General features: G+C 45.4%; 2 protein-coding genes across 2 annotated transcripts in view; one reads left to right on the top strand and one right to left on the bottom strand.

Moving 5' to 3' along the window:
* Positions 1 to 12,687, top strand: part of LOC125149322 (transmembrane protein 132B-like) — a 47,571-nt gene extending 34,884 nt beyond the window's left edge. Inside the window, exons 3-4 of the mRNA XM_047828199.1 lie at positions 10,676 to 10,871; positions 11,780 to 12,687. Coding sequence (XP_047684155.1) covers positions 10,676 to 10,871; positions 11,780 to 12,687 — 1,104 coding nt within the window. The remainder of the gene's footprint in view (positions 1 to 10,675; positions 10,872 to 11,779) is intronic.
* Positions 12,688 to 16,553: 3,866 nt separating this feature from the next.
* On the bottom strand, positions 16,554 to 17,458 carry LOC125149213 (ribose-phosphate pyrophosphokinase 2-like). Its single transcript, XM_047828031.1, is given in 2 exon segments — positions 16,554 to 17,315; positions 17,318 to 17,458. Coding segments are annotated over 2 exon segments (903 nt in total).
* Between the last annotated feature and the right edge of the window lie 1,005 nt (positions 17,459 to 18,463).

Genomic DNA, 18,463 nt, shown 5'->3' with positions numbered 1-18,463 from the left:
CGGGCCACTCAGGGCTGTGTTGTGCTGTGTGTGTTGTGTTGTGTCTGCTTACCTAGTCTGAACACTATTTCATGCCACTCCTTTATTTATGAGAATTGATGGGTAAATTACCTTCTTGCCAATTGAAGGCTGCTGTGGATGTACAGGTAATAGGATGATGAGTTTGCTTTGCTTCATTCGTGTAAATCTAGACGTTGGATCACGCAAAGATCGGGTGTCATCTCACCCTGGTGGTGTGGGGGAGGCGGGACTGGAGGTACAGTGGATGTACCACACTACCCAATCAAGATTTGTTGCCATGGATGAGCTCAGTGCTTGCGGACACGACTTTCTTGGGCAGTTCAGAGAGTCTCTCGTAGGCAAGGGTTTCATTAACCTCTATTCGTGGCGGAGGGAACACAAGCGCCATCAATGGTCCCACGAGGTGATGCCGAGAACATTGCTTGTGCACCCAGAATTTCCCCACGAAGGGCCGGGGCTGGGCTAGATTCTGAATTTCCAGTGCCCTTGAGAACGACTCCGTGAAGAGTGTGAGTGTGGAGGTCCAGCCTTCTCTTGGCCGTGGGGACCACGCCTTGCGTCTGCCGGGCCCTGTCCGCTTGGGACTTTCAAAGTCCCTCTGCCAATGTCTCTTTGTGGAACAGGTGGTCGAGAGGCCACTGCTTGCGTTTACTTCTGTCCTTTTCCTGGGAATCACAGAAATAAACTCTTCCGCTATTGGTACCTTAAGTTCACCATGCGTGATTCTCTGATTTTCCAAGCGCTTTTCCTGATAGACATTACCTAAGTAGCTGTCATAGAAGTTGGAAAAATTCTGTGGAACTTTCTCTTATTTTTCCCCTTGAAAACCTGTTTATCCTGCCAAAATACCTTATGAATGTGTGTGTGTGTGTGTGTGTGTGTGTGTGTGACTAATTTGCGTGCAAGCCCCGAACATCTAAGCCTTAGCTTCAACATCTGTGCCAATGGAGCCTAATTAACAGCACATCTCCCCAGCAGGCCCAGTGCGCGCAGTCAGAGCGGGCGCAAGAAGCCGGGCACAGCCATATGCTGGGCTCTCACCAGATAAGCACCCCCTAATCCCTTCTGGGGCACTGTTCGATGGATGTGAAGTGCTTGGATCTTTTGCTAAGCTAACAAGCATTGGTGGTGCTTTTAAAATCCCCCGATGCCAAGGGATGAGACGCTAAAGTGAAAGCATCCTACAAATAAGGGTACGCTAAACTTTGTACTGAGCCATAGTCTGGCCTGGGACGCTCTGAAGTTTTAATAAGGAATAATTTTGGGAAGATACGTATCTAGAAATAACAAAACCTTACTGAACGTGTTTTGGGGCAGGGGCACCTGGGGGGCTCAGTCGGCTAAGCATCTGACTCTTGATTTGGGCTCAAGTCATGATCTCACACTTCGTGGGATTGAGCCCTGAGTCGGGCTCTGTGCTGACAGCGCGGAGGCTGCTTGAGATTCTCCCTCTCCCTCTCTCTCTGCCCCTCCCCTGCTTGTGCACGCACATTCTCTTGTTTTCTTTCGCTCTCTCTCTTTGTCAAAATAAATAAATAAACATTAGAAAACAAGACAGTGTTTGGGGACAGAGCTTTTTCCCTAGAGGGAAAAAAACTAACGTGTCTTAGCTTTGCCATAGTGATGGCCCATCGGATAGAGCCCAGGACTGTCCTGTGCCATCTAATGGAGCTTGGCTGAGAGAGTTATCAGGGAGTCCTTCTGTGCAGATGTCGTGCGTGTCTCTAATTAAGGTGAACAGTGAACCCCTCTCGTGGTCCTGAGATGAAAACAGCCAGTGAACGTGTCCATCCCCCAGGCCCCCCCGGGAGCTTTAGGGAAATACAATTAAAAACAATATCTTCTGCCAACTCAGAAAACCTCTCCAAACAAAGCAGAGGAGAAGGAAAACGATTTCATTATTGAGTCCGTATTAAACCAGAACGTGACGTGCATCACAGGCAATTTGCTGAGAGATTTGCAAAGGTAGAAATGTTACATTCAAAAAAAAATTTTTTTTAACGTTTATTTATTTTTGAGACAGAGAGAGACAGAGCATGAACGGGGGAGGGTCAGAGAGAGGGAGACACAGAATCTGAAACAGGCTCCAGTCTCTGAGCAGTTAGCACAGAGCCCGACGCGGGGCTCGAACTCACGGACCATGAGATCGTGACCTGAGCCAAAGTCGGACGCTTAACCGACTGAGCCACCCAGGTGCCCCGAAATGTCACCATTTTATATAGCCCAGCAGACATAATCCATTTCATACATGTTCTCATAATAAGTCAATTTTTCTCATTTTAAAATTTCATTGGCTCCCAGAGAACCCTGATTAGTTTACTAATCGCTACATACTCTGTGTGTAGTGCTTAGGAGAGTGACTGTCAGACCTGAGGACACGGGCAGGCAGAAGGGACAATGGGCCCAGAGCCCCCTGGTTCAGGTCCCTGCAGGAAGCTGACAATCCTGCCCCCCTCCCCTCCTTGGGAGTTTAGTTGGAAGACCATGGATCAGTCAGGAAGTTCTCACTGCATGCTCCTTCTCCTGTGTCCCAACTGGACCCCACTGCTTGACGGAGAAGGGCCGTGGCTCCTGTCCTGTGTATTTGTGCTGGGCTATTAACCCAAATCGGTTAGGAACACCTGTCTTACGTCCAGGTGTCATGAGCCTGACGCGAGGCTCAATCTCACGAAGCCTGAGAACATGACCTGAGCCAAAATCAAGAGTCAGATGCTTCACTGACTGAGCCGCCCGGGCACCCCTTCCCCAAAATACGTCCAATAAGGTCTCGCTCTTTCTAGGTAAGTATCTTCCAAAAATTATTCCTTATCAAAACTCAGCTCAAATCCTGACTCTGTCTCTTGCTGGCTCTGTCCCCTTGGCCAACTGGCCCCTCTTAGCTTCAGTTGGTGCGTTCTGATAGAAAAACCAGGATACTTCATGTTACACAGTTATTGTGGGGATTGAATGCATACAGGACATACTAAGTTCTAAGAACGATGCCCAGTGCACGGACAGCGCTCCACATAGGCTCCTGACTATTAGCCCTTCTCTGATTTCAGGGGTTCCTGGCTTATAAGGCAAACCCAAAAATGTAGGCAAGTGCTCCTTAAGGGGCGTAGACTAACCGTTTTTGCAAACCATGGAAGACATATTAAACAGCCTTTAGGTTTGGATCAAAAATGACCGTTAAAAGTGTTTTTAAAGGAGCACCTGGGTGGCTTCGTCAGTTGAGCGTCCGACGCTTGGCTTCAGCTCAAGTCACGATCTCCCGGTTCGTGGGTTCGAGCCCCACCTCGAGCTGTGTGCTGACAGCGTGGAGCCTGCTTGAGATTCTCTCCCTCCCCTTCTCTCTCTGCCCCTCCCCAGCTCATGCATTCTCTCTCTCTGTCTCTCTCGCACTCTCTTGCTTTTTCTCTCAAAATAAATAAACATTAAAAACAGCTTTTATGGATGTATTTTGCATGTCTGCATAGAGATGTGTGCATTTTCCGTGTACGTGTGAGAAACATACCATCCGATTCTGTAGCTTTTCTTCCTTGATATGTTGTCAGGTTGAGGGCAGGGTGGTGAGGGGAGTTACAATGCACGGCCAGGCTTCCTGCCGTTGAGACAGATCGATTCGGTGGCAAACTCAGCGAGGGGCAGGGATGAGCACACAGACTAAACCCTCCCTTCCCTTTTTGAAGACAGCGACATGGTGGGAAGCGTGACGGCGGGCGCCGTGTGAGTCCCGGACCTGCCGCTTCCGGCTCGACGACCCTGGGCCGGCTACCGGTGCTGCCCCGTCCTCGGCTCCCTCTTATGCAACTGGGAAAGGCAACAGCACTCCGGATTATAGTTCTACAATCCAAGAGCTCCGTTTTCTACAACATAAATATGTGTAATGCAGGTAAAACGCTTATGTTCTGTAAATGTAACGTGTGCGTGAAATACACGCTAACCCATAAAGCATGCATAGAAATTGTACCTATACTATGTAATATTAAGATACATAGTGAATAGATAATGCAAACAAATGCGACATATTTATATGTTGTGTAAATATAAAATATGCATGAAATGCCCAGTGAGCCATTAGACACAAATTATATGCAATTACATACATACTCTGTAGAGTATAATACTAATAATGGGATATATAATGCATCGTTCTATGATATACATACAAATTGTATATAATTACTAGACATATATGCTCTGTATAGCATAATGCTAATAACACACTATACTGTATTGTAGTGTAATATACACAGTATATGTGTATACATACACGTATGTATATATACATAATAATATATTATTAATATTATACTCTACAGAGCATATCTGTATAGTCTTACAGTATATATAGTATATATGTATAGCCATATACTATATTACTATACATAATATATATCACTATATATTACGTTGTGTATTTGTATATATAGTGACTATACATGTATATTAAACATGCACACAGAGTGTCTAACCAGCACAACCCCTCCTGTGACCACCCCAGGTGCTTTGCCCAACCCCCGTCCTGTGACCATCCCGTGCTTTGCCCAGGTGATGAGCTGAATGGCACAGGCACTGTGACCTGGAGTTAGGCTACTCTTGACCGTATGAGGGTAAGTCAGAAGGAGGACCATCTGCTTCCGACCACAGTTGTCCACAGGTGAGTGAAACTTTGGATCAGGGGGGCGACTGCACTGTCTGCCCCCCGTCTAGAATCATCCATACCTCTAAGAAGCCCGGCTCCTTGTAATGGCAAATGATATTAGAAACCAAAAGATTCCGGAGAAGTACCAGAAAAACAATGAGTGGGGTTAGAAAAGTGTGCGGCAAAGGGCAGACACGTTACACGTATGAACACACATGTAAATATCTGTCGTTGCTGGGGCTGGGGAAGGGCAAGTAGAGACCCACGTCTGGGAGACAGTGGAGAGAAGCCAGGGACGCTCCTCTAAGCAGGGACGTGCTGCCCTCCACCTGCAGGGTGGGAGGGAGCGGGTCTCATGATGGTTCAGGAGGCTCTAGCCGGAGGGGGCTGCCCCTTGACCTCAGGAAGAACACTGCTGCCTGTAGACAGAACATCTGCAGAAATGCCACCTTCCTAGGGACCAATTTCTCTCAGTGAAACTGCCAGGGTGGTGGGTGGGGCAGAACTTCTGGGGAAAAATCATGACCCGACACTCCCTGCTTTTCAGGATGAGAGAAGTTTTCTGTTTTACGCTGGGTTTGCTTTGGCCTTTTCGATGGTCACTAATGGAACATTTAAAAGTCAACTTGTGAATCCTTTCTCAGATCCTGGACTGAACTTAGGTGGCCAGGGACAAACTTCAAACTTGTGGTGAATGCTTTCCATCTGCCCCCGTTGATATCAGCAGGGGGTCCCTGTCTGCCCTGCAGATTGTTGGGGGGTGGGGTTTACAGGCACACCTCCCCCATGGGAGAGTGGTGATCTACATGGCCTGGGAGAATGGCCCTGGTGGGGAGTATTTACTTATCTATCTATCTATCTATCTATTTGTTTATAATTTGGGGGGGGGTTAAACCCAAATTCCCAAATACCTTGCTCCTGTGGCTGAACCTTTTCCTTAATTATGTTTTGTGTGATCTGGAAAGCATATGTATATATTACATTACAAAAATGTGTTAGGAGGGTAAATCTCCTAAGTTAGGTGTTCTTACCACAATAAATTTAAATTTAAATTTAAATTAAAAAAAATTTTTTTTTCAACGTTTATTTATTTTTGGGACAGAGAGAGACAGAGCATGAACGGGGGAGGGGCAGAGAGAGAGGGAGACACAGAATCGGAAACAGGCTCCAGGCTCCGAGCCATCAGCCCAGAGCCCGACGCGGGGCTCGAACTCACGGACCGCGAGATCGTGACCTGGCTGAAGTCGGACGCTTAACCGACTGCGCCACCCAGGCGCCCCTTAAATTTAAATTTAAATTTAAATTTAAATTTCTGACAGATTGGGTGCCTGGCTTCCCCAGGGAATATAGAGGTTGAGAATAAGTGAGTAAGATTCAAAGGTCGTTTTCCTGGCTGCTCCCTTTTGCCAGCTGTGGGCCTGCATTGCCTGTACCCAAATACTTGATCAAGAGACACGGGGGCCCACGTTCAAGCAGCGGACTTGGTTGCTAACAAAACCAAGCAAAACAAAAAGGAGCGACATAAATTTGCTTTTATCATAGCTCTTCCGTAGCAGGTGTAGCCGAGTCTATCAAGAGACAGCCAGTATAAACATCCTGGAGGGAGAAAGAAGAAAACTTTCCCAAATATCATTGTAAATAAGTGATTTTTGTTGTTGTTTTGTTTTGACTTCAGAAATAGCTATCAGCTCATGGAATCAAGCGTTTCTGAGGCAATGAATCCCCCAGCATGGGGGCATAATGAGGGAGCCGATAACTGCCTGGGGCTGAGTATCTGATTTTCGAGGCAGAAGAGAAGCTGAAATGAGGAGACGAAGTGCCTATTCTATGGGTAAACAGGAAGTGGATTAGAGAGGAAAGTGTTTATGTCCCATGAAGTCTAACAGCCACTTAAGTGGATGCTATTATTTGACAAGACAGTGTGGGCTGCTAATGGCCGCTTCGCTTCTCTCCCTGCTTGGCAGCCGTGCAGACTGAAATGACAGAAGAGGAGTCCTTCTTAGCGACGGAAGGATGCAGGGCCGTGCACGCTAGGTGGCGGCCGATGTCCCTCTGGGAGACCATGGGCGACCGGAAGTAGGTCCGTGGCTGGAAACCAAGTAAATGTGCGAAGGCATAGCAGTGATGGTGGCCTCTAATGTTGCCCCAGGAGTCGATGCCATGCTGGACGCTGCCTGTGACGTTGTGAATTAGAACAGATCTGTGTTTTGGTCTTTGTGTTTGGTTCCTGGCTCACAGCCCCAAGACCCTTGGGATTTTCTAAGTGATGAGAGCGATTTTGAGCATCTTTTGTTATAGTCGTTGATCTTCTGTCCTAGGCTGAGAGTCATAAAGGCAGAATGGGTGTTTGTTATTCATAACGAACCCCTTTCAACCGCACAGGTTCCCAGCCTCCTATCTCCCGCCTCTCCTGGAGCCCAAGCTGACCTCTGTGAGGTCCCCACTCACACCTGTCCTTGAGACGTTAATAACACCATCTTTAAATTCTATTTTTTAAAATACAATTTATTGGGGCGCCTGGGTGGCTCAGTCGGTTAAGCGTCCGACTTCAGCTCAGGTCACAATCTCGCGGTCCGTGAGTTCGAGCCCCGTGTCGGACTCTGGGCTGATGGCTCAGAGCCTGGAGCCTGCTTCCCATTCTGTGTCTCCCTCTCTCTCTGCCCCTCCCCCGTTCATGCTCTGTCTCTCTCTGTCTCAAAAATAAATAAACGTTGAAAAAAATTAAAATACAATTTATTGTCAAACAGGTTTCCCTGCAACCCAGTGCTCATCCCAACAGGTGCCCTCCTCAATGCCCATCACCCACCCTCTCTTCCCTCCCACCCCCCATCAACCCTCAGTTTATTCTCAGTTTTTAAGAGTCTCTTATGGTCTGACTCTCTCCCTAACTTTTTTTTTCCTTCCCCTCCCCCATGGTCATAAGTTTCTCAGGATCCACATAAGAGTGCAAACATATGGTATCCGTCTTTCTCTGCCTGACTTACTTCACTTAGCATAATACCCTCCAGTTCCATCCACGTTGCTGCAAATGGCAGGATTTCATTCTTTCTCATTGCCAAGCCGTATTCCATTGTAAGCTGGCGTCAGGTCAAACAACATGGCATGGTTTGTTCCCTCTCCTGCTACAACCACAGCAGAGGTGAGCACCCCCAATTTCCCAGGTGAGGAAAATGAGGATCAGAGCACGCACATGGCTTGTCTAAGTTAGCGTGGAACAGGGGCTAGTTCTGTTACATTTGGAGCTCACACTACTGCTTCCCAAACTGCTGCCCATTGGAATCGCCAGGGGCTCTTTGAAATATATGGATGCCTGGCTGCAACCTCAAGACACTCTGGTTACGTTGCTGTGGGCTGAAACTGGGCAGTAGGATCACCCCCAGGCAATTCCACAGTGCAGCAAAGTTCTGGAACTCTTTCTCCGGATGGCTGGATCCTGCACTTGAGCGAAAACAAGCTGGAAGCACGAGATGATGTCTTTGTTTCCTGCGTTCTGAGCATGAAGCCACAATTCTGGCAAAGTTCTGTGCCAGATGCCGGATGGCTGAAGATGTTGTAGGTGAATCTGTGGACACACACGTTTGGCCAGGAGAGAGCCACGTCCTGACATTGACATTTCATGACCACAGTCCCACACTTTCTGGAAAATTGAGGATATTTCAAACATCCCTAATGTGGGTCATGCTCCTTCTGATTTGTATTTAAATTCTAGTTAGTTAGCGTGCAGGGCAATACTGGCTTCAGGAGTAGAATTCAGTGACTCATCACTTACATAAGACATTGTGTTCGTCTCAACAAGCGCCCTCCTTAATACCCATCACTCATCTAGCCCAACCCCCACCTACTTCCCTCCATCAACCTTCAATGTGTTCTCTGTCTTTAAGAGTCTCTTGTGGTTTATTTCCCTCTCTTCTCTCCCCTCCTTCCCATATGTTCATCTGTTTCGTGTCTTAAATTCCACACGAGTGAAATCTTATGGTATTTGTCTTTCTCTGACTGACTTATCTCGCTTGGCATAAAACATTCCAGCTCCAACCACGTCGTTGCAAATAGCAAGATCTCATTCTTTTTGATGGCTGAGTAACACTCCCTTGTATATGTACCGCATCTCCTTTATCCATTCATCCGTCAGTGGACATTTGGGCTCTCTCTATAGTTCGGCTATTGTTGATAGTGCTGCTATCACCATCAGGGTACATGTGCTCCCTCAAATCTGTATTTTTGTATCCTTTGGGTAAATAACCAGTAGTGCGATTGCTGGCTGATAGGATGGTTCTATTTTTAGTTTTTGAAGAACCCCCCATAGTGTTCTAGAGAAACTCTTGAGATCAAATATCTCTCCCTTTCCCCAGTGGATGCTAAGTTAAGACACACTTCATGGAAGCAACCTTCTTTCCCTGGTATTAGCGGCTGTCAACCACAGGACGCTTGGCAAAGTCGGGACACTTTTTTTCGTCACATGCATGTAGAGGTAGCCACGTGTTCCATCACGCTATGCTTTCTCTTTTCTTAGACTATTATTGAAGATGTTTCTTAGTTATTTTAATAGGATGGCTGTGAAGAGATTATGCAGCGGATCATTATCTTTACAAAGTGTTTAAATATTCCGTATCACACCCCAATTTAGGGTTTGCCCAAATGTGATTTTGCAAACGCTGGTTTATTGATACTACATTAGTCTAGGTCTGAAACACTCTGGCTGCAAATTGATGCTTTATGAGGTGAAATGACTTTTTAAGGCCATGACGATTCCTTTTTCCACAGAATTTTCTCAGCAAGCTCAGTGATGCCACAAGGCTCTGCAATTATTGTCTGATAAACATCTAACTACCCAAAGAGAAAGAGAAAGAATGAAATGGGGGAAGAAGGCAAGACGCCATTTCTCTAAATATTTTTAGGAAAAAGATTGTCAAAATGTAACTATTCATTTTGAGGAAAATGTCACATTTTCTGTGCTGTAATGGGCCAACGCCAGCAGGGAGATAATATTCTTTAATTTGGGGGGCATCATCACTAAATGAAATCAAGGTCTTTGGAGAAAATAACTGACTAACCTTGTATAAATCAAAGGAAGTAAAATGTATTAGGTTGATCTATTTATAATTCCTTTTCACCGAGGGGGTTGCAACTGAACATTAAAAAATGTTCTTCTATGCCATAGGCATTTCAGTGAATTGTCCTAGCCCAAGACCATCTGTCTGTCCTAAGATCACCAGGTGCAAATCTGTTGTCTGAAAAAGTCAGGTTTACTGACCTACTGCTCTTGGGGAGACAACACACACAGGAAATGTGGGAAACATTATCAGAAAAAAGAGATAGATTCTGAAAGGAAGCTGGCAAGGGCTGAGGGCAGGCAAGGCTCTAATCAAGCAGAAAGTGGGTAGCTCCAGGCACGCAGGGCTGCCGGCATCAGTCTGGACCGTGCAGCGGACCCAGGGTCCTGCTTGCTAGCGAAACACAGAACTCACATACACGGGGAATGATAGGTTCAGAAACCCATTTTCTGAAATCCTGCACTGGAGTTGGAAATCAGACTTGCTTCTCTGCGTCAAAGTGACTTAGGTCCTCCAGGCAAGAGAGGGACTCATCCTGCCTGACGACAGGATTTCAAAGAGCAAAGTTTCTGATAATCCTTGCGTTTAGAGAACAGTGTTTCTCAGGGGTCAAAAAAAGATAGCAGTCACCCCCAAAAGGGGTTGTTCTGATACCACAGCTCTATCGTCCCTGGGAGGAATGTTTCCTGCTAATGTGGCAGGTGACTTCACCCGCATCTGTCATCACAGCCGAATAAAGGGAAGGGCAGGGTTTGGCTTTCTTGGGCTGAGCTCGTTCCTAGTTTCCAGAAACTCATTTAGCACTGAGAACACACTTCAGGGTTTAAAGGATGGCGACAAAGAAACGCCTGAAAATAAGGCAGCCACCTGCTTACAAAGCCCCACTTTCTTTTGCAGGCATTTTACCGGTTTCTTTCCTTTTTTCCCCTCATTAATAATGTGTGGAGCACACACTGGAGCTTGGTCGCTTCCTTTGAAGGTCCTCTCCCCGCTCTCTGACTCCATCCTGGCCGAGAACACGGTGATCGTCCTGGATGACCGCGTCACCATCGCCGACCTGGGCATGCAGCTGGTGGCTGGCTTGTCTCTTGCCCCGAAGCCTCACAGAGCGGACAAAAGAGCCATCGTCTCGATGGTGGCTGCCCAGGACGTTCCCCGAGCCCCGCAGCAGGTGGGATCCCAGAGTCCTTTTGTCCCCGGTCGTTTGAGACCACTTCCCTCCCCCGCGTATCTGCAGAGGACATCAGTAGAGCACTTGTGTCTAGGACAGGTCCTTGAAACTCCTTCCTGCTTTCTATGCAGTCTGTCTCATCTCTGAGAAAAGTGTTCAGGACTTTGGATAAATCGTCCACAATTTTACACACTGACCATGTGTCCAAATACCACTTCGCAGCTGGTTATCTGTGATGAGGGGGCAGGGAGCACTACTGATAGACCATAACCTAAGGATCACATGTATTCACTTTTCCAAAATAAGTACTCATCAATACTTGCAAATTCTATTTCTGCTACTTAAACAAGTATGGCTAATGGACACCAGACATCTGTTGGTTTGTAATAATTACGGGCAACTTTAAACCTCTGCTCCGTCTTTAAACTTGTAGCAAATCCAGTTGAATTATATCAAGGTCACTGTGTCTTTCAAGCATTCCCGTCCCCACATGACATCGTTTCTCAGATACTTCAAATGAGCATGCCTTCCTAATAAAGAATGCTTGAAGTGACATTATCTTGAGCCTGATTAGCTGCACCTGAAATTGATTCCGATGCATCACGTGGTCTTTCAAACTCTTTGGAGACTTCAGAATCAAATTCTGTTACACAACATTCAATACGTTAATATACACAGCACTGCATTCACCACGGTCTACACATTTGCTCCTCACACCCGTACGGTTACAGCCCATTATTTACGCCAGTTTGATGTATGACAGCAACTGATTCAGATTTTAAAACATATTTATTCTTCTCTGCCTTCGTATTGAAAACATCTGTCATAGGAAAACACATGTGTGATTTATAAATCTGTGTATATGTTTACACATTTGAAGCAGATGAATTATAACATAATGCCTTAATTTAATTTTTCTTAGTTGTTGGATTTTGTTCAGTGATGGTTCGGTGACACCCTTAGACATTGACGATCCCAAGGATTTTTCAGTTACTGTGTCATCATTGGATGAAATGGTGGTGTCTGTCCAGGCAAACCTTCAGTCCCAATGGCCAGTTGTGGTTGCACAGGGTGAAGGGCAAGGTCCCTTGATTAAACTAGAGATGATGATTAGCGAACCCTGTCAGAAGACCAAGAGGAAGAGTGTTCTTGCCGTGGGTAAAGGAAACGTCAAGGTCAAATTTGAACCAAATGTTGATGAGCACCTAGGAGGCACCAACGATATCGAGGGCATCAGTCGGGAATACAAAGGCCACTTCAGTAATTCCATACAGCGTGAAGGAAACCAGGAGAGAGCGGTTCAGGAGTGGTTCCAACATGGCGCCTCTGTTGGCCAAGAGGAACGTAGCAACAGAAGCACAACCCCACAGTACCCCCTGGAAGGAAAGGATAAGAAGTTGCTCAAGAGTGGCGGTCCAGACTCCTTCACAAGCTTCCCCACTCAAGGGAAGTTACCGGAACCGAATAATCCCAGTGACCTTACAGTGACCTCGAGGGGGTTAACTGACTTGGAGATCGGCATGTACGCTCTGCTCTGTGTCTTCTGCTTGGCCATTTTGGTCTTCTTAATCAACTGTGTGGCATTTGCTTGGAAATACAGACACAAAAGGTTCGCTGTGAGCGAACAAGGCAACATCCCCCATTCCCATGACTGGGTCTGGCTTGGGAATGAAGTAGAACTTCTGGAAAACCCCGTGGACATCACCCTCCCGTCGGAGGAGTGCACAACCATGATAGACAGGGGGCTGCAGTTCGAGGAGAGGAACTTCCTTCTCAACGGCGGCTCCCAGAAGACTTTCCATAGTCAATTACTCTTTTAGAAACATGACTAGGGAAAAATCTAGTCCTCTCTTCAAGATCTGTTTGATTGTCATACAAGTTTCATTACCTGGGACTTGTCACCTCTTTCCATTGACTGAGTATCCATGCTGCACGTTCGTTTTCTCCACCTACCCTCACATCAGTGTTCAGGGGCAGTGTGTAAATTCATATCCCTACTTTATCTTTTCTAGTTTTCCTTATTTAAAATAGCTTGAATTATACAAGAGGCTTCACTTAATATATGAGTATCAATAAAAGAGTGCTATTTAATAAGTTTTACATGAAACTTTTTTCCCACATGAATTTTGGGGAAATGTTGCCATCACAAACATGTTTATTGTGTTTCCTCTGGTCATTATAGCTTCATGGGAGAACTAATAGGGGCCCTTCTTGGGTGGGTCCAATCTCTGAAACTACTTCTAGCTCTATTTATGAAGCACTATGAGTATCAATTTTTTTTGCACCCAATGTGAAATCTAAAAATAATGTTTCTATGTACAGAAAAGGAATTGTCAAGGAAACAGCTGCAGATGATGCTTGCCATTTGTGTGAATAAAAGTAAAAAGAAATAAATAGATGATATTCCAATTTGACAGTATGTAGATATCCATCTATCTGATGACAAGTGAGATGTTCACAATTATTTTTGTGGTAGAAACAAAACATCCAGGGCATCTGGGAGGTTCAGTCGGTTAAGTGTCCGACTTCAGCTCAGGTCATGATCTCACAGCTCATGAGTTTGAACTTTGTGTCGGGATCTGTGCTGGCAGTTCAGAGCCTAAAGCTTGCTTGGGATTCTGTGTCTCCCTCTCTCTCTGCCCCTTCCCTGCTCATGTTCTCTCTCTCTCTCTCTCTCTCTCTCTCTCTCTCTTTCTCTCTCTCGCTCTCTGTCTCTGTCTCTCTTTCTCTTTCTATCAAAAATAAATAAATACTTTAAAAAAATTCAAACATCCACAGGATGCACAGTGGAGGGAGGAACGTAACTGGCCTGGGTGCGAACACACATGCACACACAAACACACATACAAATCACAAAAGGAAATGGCAATTCTAAGATTGAGCTGTTGTTAGGGAAAACACAGTGGCTGTAAATCAGTGGCAAAGAAGAAAGAAATCGCATAGCTTATAAAATATTGATTCTTGCATAACTTATAAAAGAAAGAAATTGCATAACTTATAAAATATTGATTCTTGCATAACTTATAAAATAGAAAATGTTACTGGATAAACCACAGGAATGGTCAGAAGCAAAAATATTCAGGGTAAGAAGATTAAGTACAATTTTTTAATACTTATTTTGAGAGAGAGAGAGAGTGGGTGAGAGAAAGGGAGGGACAGAGAGAGAGAGGGAAAGAGAGAATTCTAAGCAGGCTCCACACTGTCAGCACAGAGCCTGAAGCAGGGCTCGAATTCAGGAACCATGAGATCATGACCTGAGCTGAGATCAAGTGTCAGATGCTTAACCAACTGAGCCACCCAGGTGCACCAAGTTCAATTTGATTAAGATGGAATAGCTGTTGAGTTGGACTTTGGGCTGGAATAGCCCTTCAGAGTCTCTGCTAAGCCATTTTACTTAATTTACTTTTTTCCCTCAGAAAAAAGCTTTTTTGAAGGTATAATAAAAAAAATTTAAAGTAGTAGCATGATTTTATTGATGTGGTTTAGTACAGTGCTGGACAATCTTAAAATCCTATATTCTAAACAAATTCAAGCACCGCACATGATATATTCTTGAACGTAGTTGACATCTAACAAAGGCAAGTTCTAATATGAGCATCCGTAAGTTGAATAATATAATTTAAGTTGGAAGATAGGCAGCTTTGGTATTTCTGAATTTCTCTGGCTCCCCTTTTGGCTGGATATATGGGAGTCCAGCCCCGTTCAGCAGAGTTGGACAGAACCAATCTACTGGGCTCATTCATTCGTCACTTCAATTCATCATCACTTCAATTCATCATCACTTCAATTCATCATCACTTCAATTCATCATCACTTCAATGTTTCCAGGCAAGCAGCAAGGGATACCCAAGTTCTGGGATCGGGCCACTCCTGAGGTCACCTTCATCATCCTCCTTGAAGTGAAACCATCGCACAGTTAAGGACTACATTGCCACTGTGTATGGCCAAGACTAGCCTAATCAGTTAATGTACCACAAGTACTTGAAAACAAAAAGTGAGGCTAAATGAGAGAAACAAACAGTTCACGATAACGACTATGCAGATTTTTTTTATGTGAAGATTTTGAAACTAGTTTTAGATCTTAGAGTCCACCTTAAGGTGAAATGAGTACCTTTAAATCAACTTTTTTGCAGTCACGTCGACATGTCTACACTAGTATGCCTAGGCTGTCTACTCACGTGCACACATGACTACATTTTCAGTTGCCTGTGCGTAGAAATTCCCAAAAAGAGCTAGCACTCATTTATTGAAGCTAAGAGTCACATACATCGAAACAGGCTCTTTCCAGATCTCAAGTCAACTCTTCCTAGATAGAGCCAGTCCATATCGTAGGGCTGATGCTAACAGGCTGTAATACCACTGTTTTCTCAGAAGCCTTTTAAAGGTACAGCACAACGCAATGACCAAAATGATCCTTTTAAATCTCGGCCTCTGCTGTAGTGAAGTCTGAAAGCTTAAAGATTGTGGTTCAAGTCTGTTAATGACTTAAAGATTGGATTTTGCCACCAGCAGAATCTAGAGCAGAGGGTCTCCTCTCTTCGAGTTTTGAGATTGAGCAGAGGGAGAGACTGTTACTGTAACCAGGGCTTTGTCTCTGAGGCAGATTCTTCTCTTTTGGGGCTGAAAAATTCAGGTGGTTGTGCACCAAGGTGCATCCAACAAAACTCACAACATCCTCCAAGAGGCACCTGCCACCGCGTTAACATGATCTTAATAGAGCAATTAATGCTTACTTATTTATGCTTTTCTCGTCAGCCTTACCGACATTGTTCATTTAACAGTTTTAGTTAAAATAATCAGTTGACTGGGAGACTGGCTACTTTTGATTACAGAAGGCGAAGGCATAGGAAATTAAAATGGAGGATGGAATGTTCAAATATGCATTTGGTGGCTGTCACAAAAGTTCACCTTTTTATTATGTTAAAAACAAAATAACAATCAGACTAGTACGTTTGAGGGGGCTTAGGGGAGGCTGTGCTTTGGTGGAAACCCACAACATGAAATTCTTGGGAAAAAGGCAACGTAAAAGCTAGAGCTAAAACCAGGCCGTAAAATAAGACAGCGGGACGGGAGCCACTCAAAGAGCTGTCCCCCCGGGATGGCCAGAGCACAGCGTGAGGGCCACCAGTCCACTCACCGGGTCTATCTCGACACTCTCTCAATCAGATCTGTTTCCGAACACAAATTTTGGAATTTCAGAATGTGACACTGCAGGTAAGTGACAGTTGTAACATGTTTTTCAGAAGTGGCAATAACAAAAAAGACACCAAACTACATTGCCTCTGATATGGCTAATGTTTATCAGACGGTAAACGTGTCTGTGGCCATCTTAAGCCACATAAAATTTGGTCACATTAAGTACAATAACCCCAATGGTTCATTTGACATATGGTTACTTAAAAAAAAAATCAAAATTCAGGGTATTATAAATTTTCTAAGATTCACTCCGAAATAAAAGGCTAATTCTGCATACAGAGTTTTAACCCAAATTTCCATAGGCATTATCATTATTTACAAAGAAGGTATCAATCTGAAGTCACCTTTGGGAACCTCAAAATATATAAACTATGAACTTCCACAGTGGAATTATATGTACTTGAAAGTTGTGGCCTCAAAATACCCAAGTCCGGGATCTATAGCGACCATGGCTGAACAGGTAAGACACAGATTCAGCGTTGTGTGTTCTTCAGATCACCTCTGCCAAGATCTTCGAGATATCAATAACCTGAATCTGGGGACAGTGTCTCATTTTGTCCTCCTGCGGAATGGTGTTTGTGACCACAACGGCCTTAAAGGCGACATTATTTATTCTGGAAATAGCTGGCCCAGAGAAGTTCCCGTGTGTGAGGACAGCATAAACTTCGGTGGCTCCAGCTGAGAGTAGCTTGTCTGCGGCATGGCAGATGGTGCCACACGTGTCAGCCATGTCGTCCACGAGGATGACCACGCGGTCCTTCACATCGCCCACCAGAACCATCCGGTCCACTTTGTTTGCTTTCTTCCTCTCTTTGTGAATCAGGGCAAATTCCACATTCAGCCTGTCCGCAATTGAGGTGACCCTCTTGGCTCCCCCGACGTCAGGTGAAACTATGATACAATGGTCCCACTCGGCAGTGTTCTCCAGGATCCACTGCAGGACCACGGGCTCTGCGTACAAATTATCCACCGGGATGTCAGAGAATCCCTGGATGTGAGAGGCGTGCAGGTCCATGGTGATGATGTGATCTGCCCCAGCCACTGACAGCATATTGGCCGCAAGTTTCGCAGAAATCGGAGCGCGGCTCTTGTCCTTTTTGTCTTGTTGGGCATACGGAAAACACAGGATCACGGCAGTCACCCTGGAAGGCGACGCGACCTTACAGGCATTGTTCATGATGAGAAGCTCCAGGAGGTTGTCGTTGACTTCCCCACAGCCACTCTGGTTGATAGAGACATCTTCACCCCTCACAAGCTCTCACCGATCTCGATGCTGGTCTCCTGGTTGCTGAACTTCTCAGTGACCACCTTGCCCAGCTCCAGGCCCAGGCGGCCGGCCACGCCCTGGGACAGGTCCTGGTGGGAGCTGCCACTGAGGAGCACGATGTTGGGCATGGCGGAGGCAGCGGTGGCATTGGAGGCTGCGATGTGAGCGGGAAGGCGCGGCTCGAAGGTATAATAAAAATTTTAATTTTTCTTACTCTCAATTGATGTTAGCAGAGAAAAATCTATTCAAAATAATAGTAGCAAGAATGTACCCAATTCTGTACGTGCACATATAAGGCAAATGAATGGCACCAATGGTACGAGGGGCAGGAGACAGGAATTCAGATTTTTATTTTATTATTTTTTTATTGTGTATTTATTTTATGTTATTTTATTTATTTTATTTTTTAATTTTTTTTTCAACGTTTTTATTTATTTTTGGGACAGAGAGAGACAGAGCATGAACGGGGGAGGGGCAGAGAGAGAGGGAGACACAGAATCGAAAACAGTTTCCAGGCTCCGAGCCATCAGCTCAGAGCCCGACGCGGGGCTCGAACTCACGGACCGCAAGATCGTGACCTGGCTGAAGTCGGACGCTTAACTGACTGTGCCACCCAGGCGCCCCGATTGTGTATTTATTTTAGAGAGAGAGAGAGAGAGCATGAGCAGGGAAGGGGCAGAGAGAGAGGGAGACACAGAATCTGAAGCAGGCTCCAGGCTCCGAGCCGTCTGCACAGAGCCCGACGCGGGGCTCGAACCCACGAACCGCGAGATCCTGACCTGAGCCAAAGTTGGGTGCTTAACCGACTGAGCTACTCAGGCACCCCAGGAATTCAGACTTTTAAATACTTTACTTTTAAGCTAAATCTTTAATGCTGTCTTTCTTTCAAAGACAGATCTTAAGCAGAAATAACAAACTAGCATCCTAAATTTCTGGGTCTGTCCATTGGCACCTCATTATTATTCTATAATTTCAAATTATTTTGTCATACCAATTTTAATGTGAAAAAAGGAGGTCAGGCCAGCACCCAGTGGAAAACGACTACTCCCAAAGCGTGAACTGTGTGATTCTGACCCTGTCTCCCAGATGCAACTTCCTGACCGTAGGAGTGGTTTTCTCCCTGCCTTTGCTCT

The sequence above is a fragment of the Prionailurus viverrinus genome, chromosome D3 (assembly GCF_022837055.1).
Source record: "Prionailurus viverrinus isolate Anna chromosome D3, UM_Priviv_1.0, whole genome shotgun sequence".
Lineage (NCBI taxonomy): Eukaryota > Metazoa > Chordata > Mammalia > Carnivora > Felidae > Prionailurus > Prionailurus viverrinus.
Note: the sequence above shows the minus strand (reverse complement) of the source record. Positions and strands in the feature narration are given on the sequence as shown.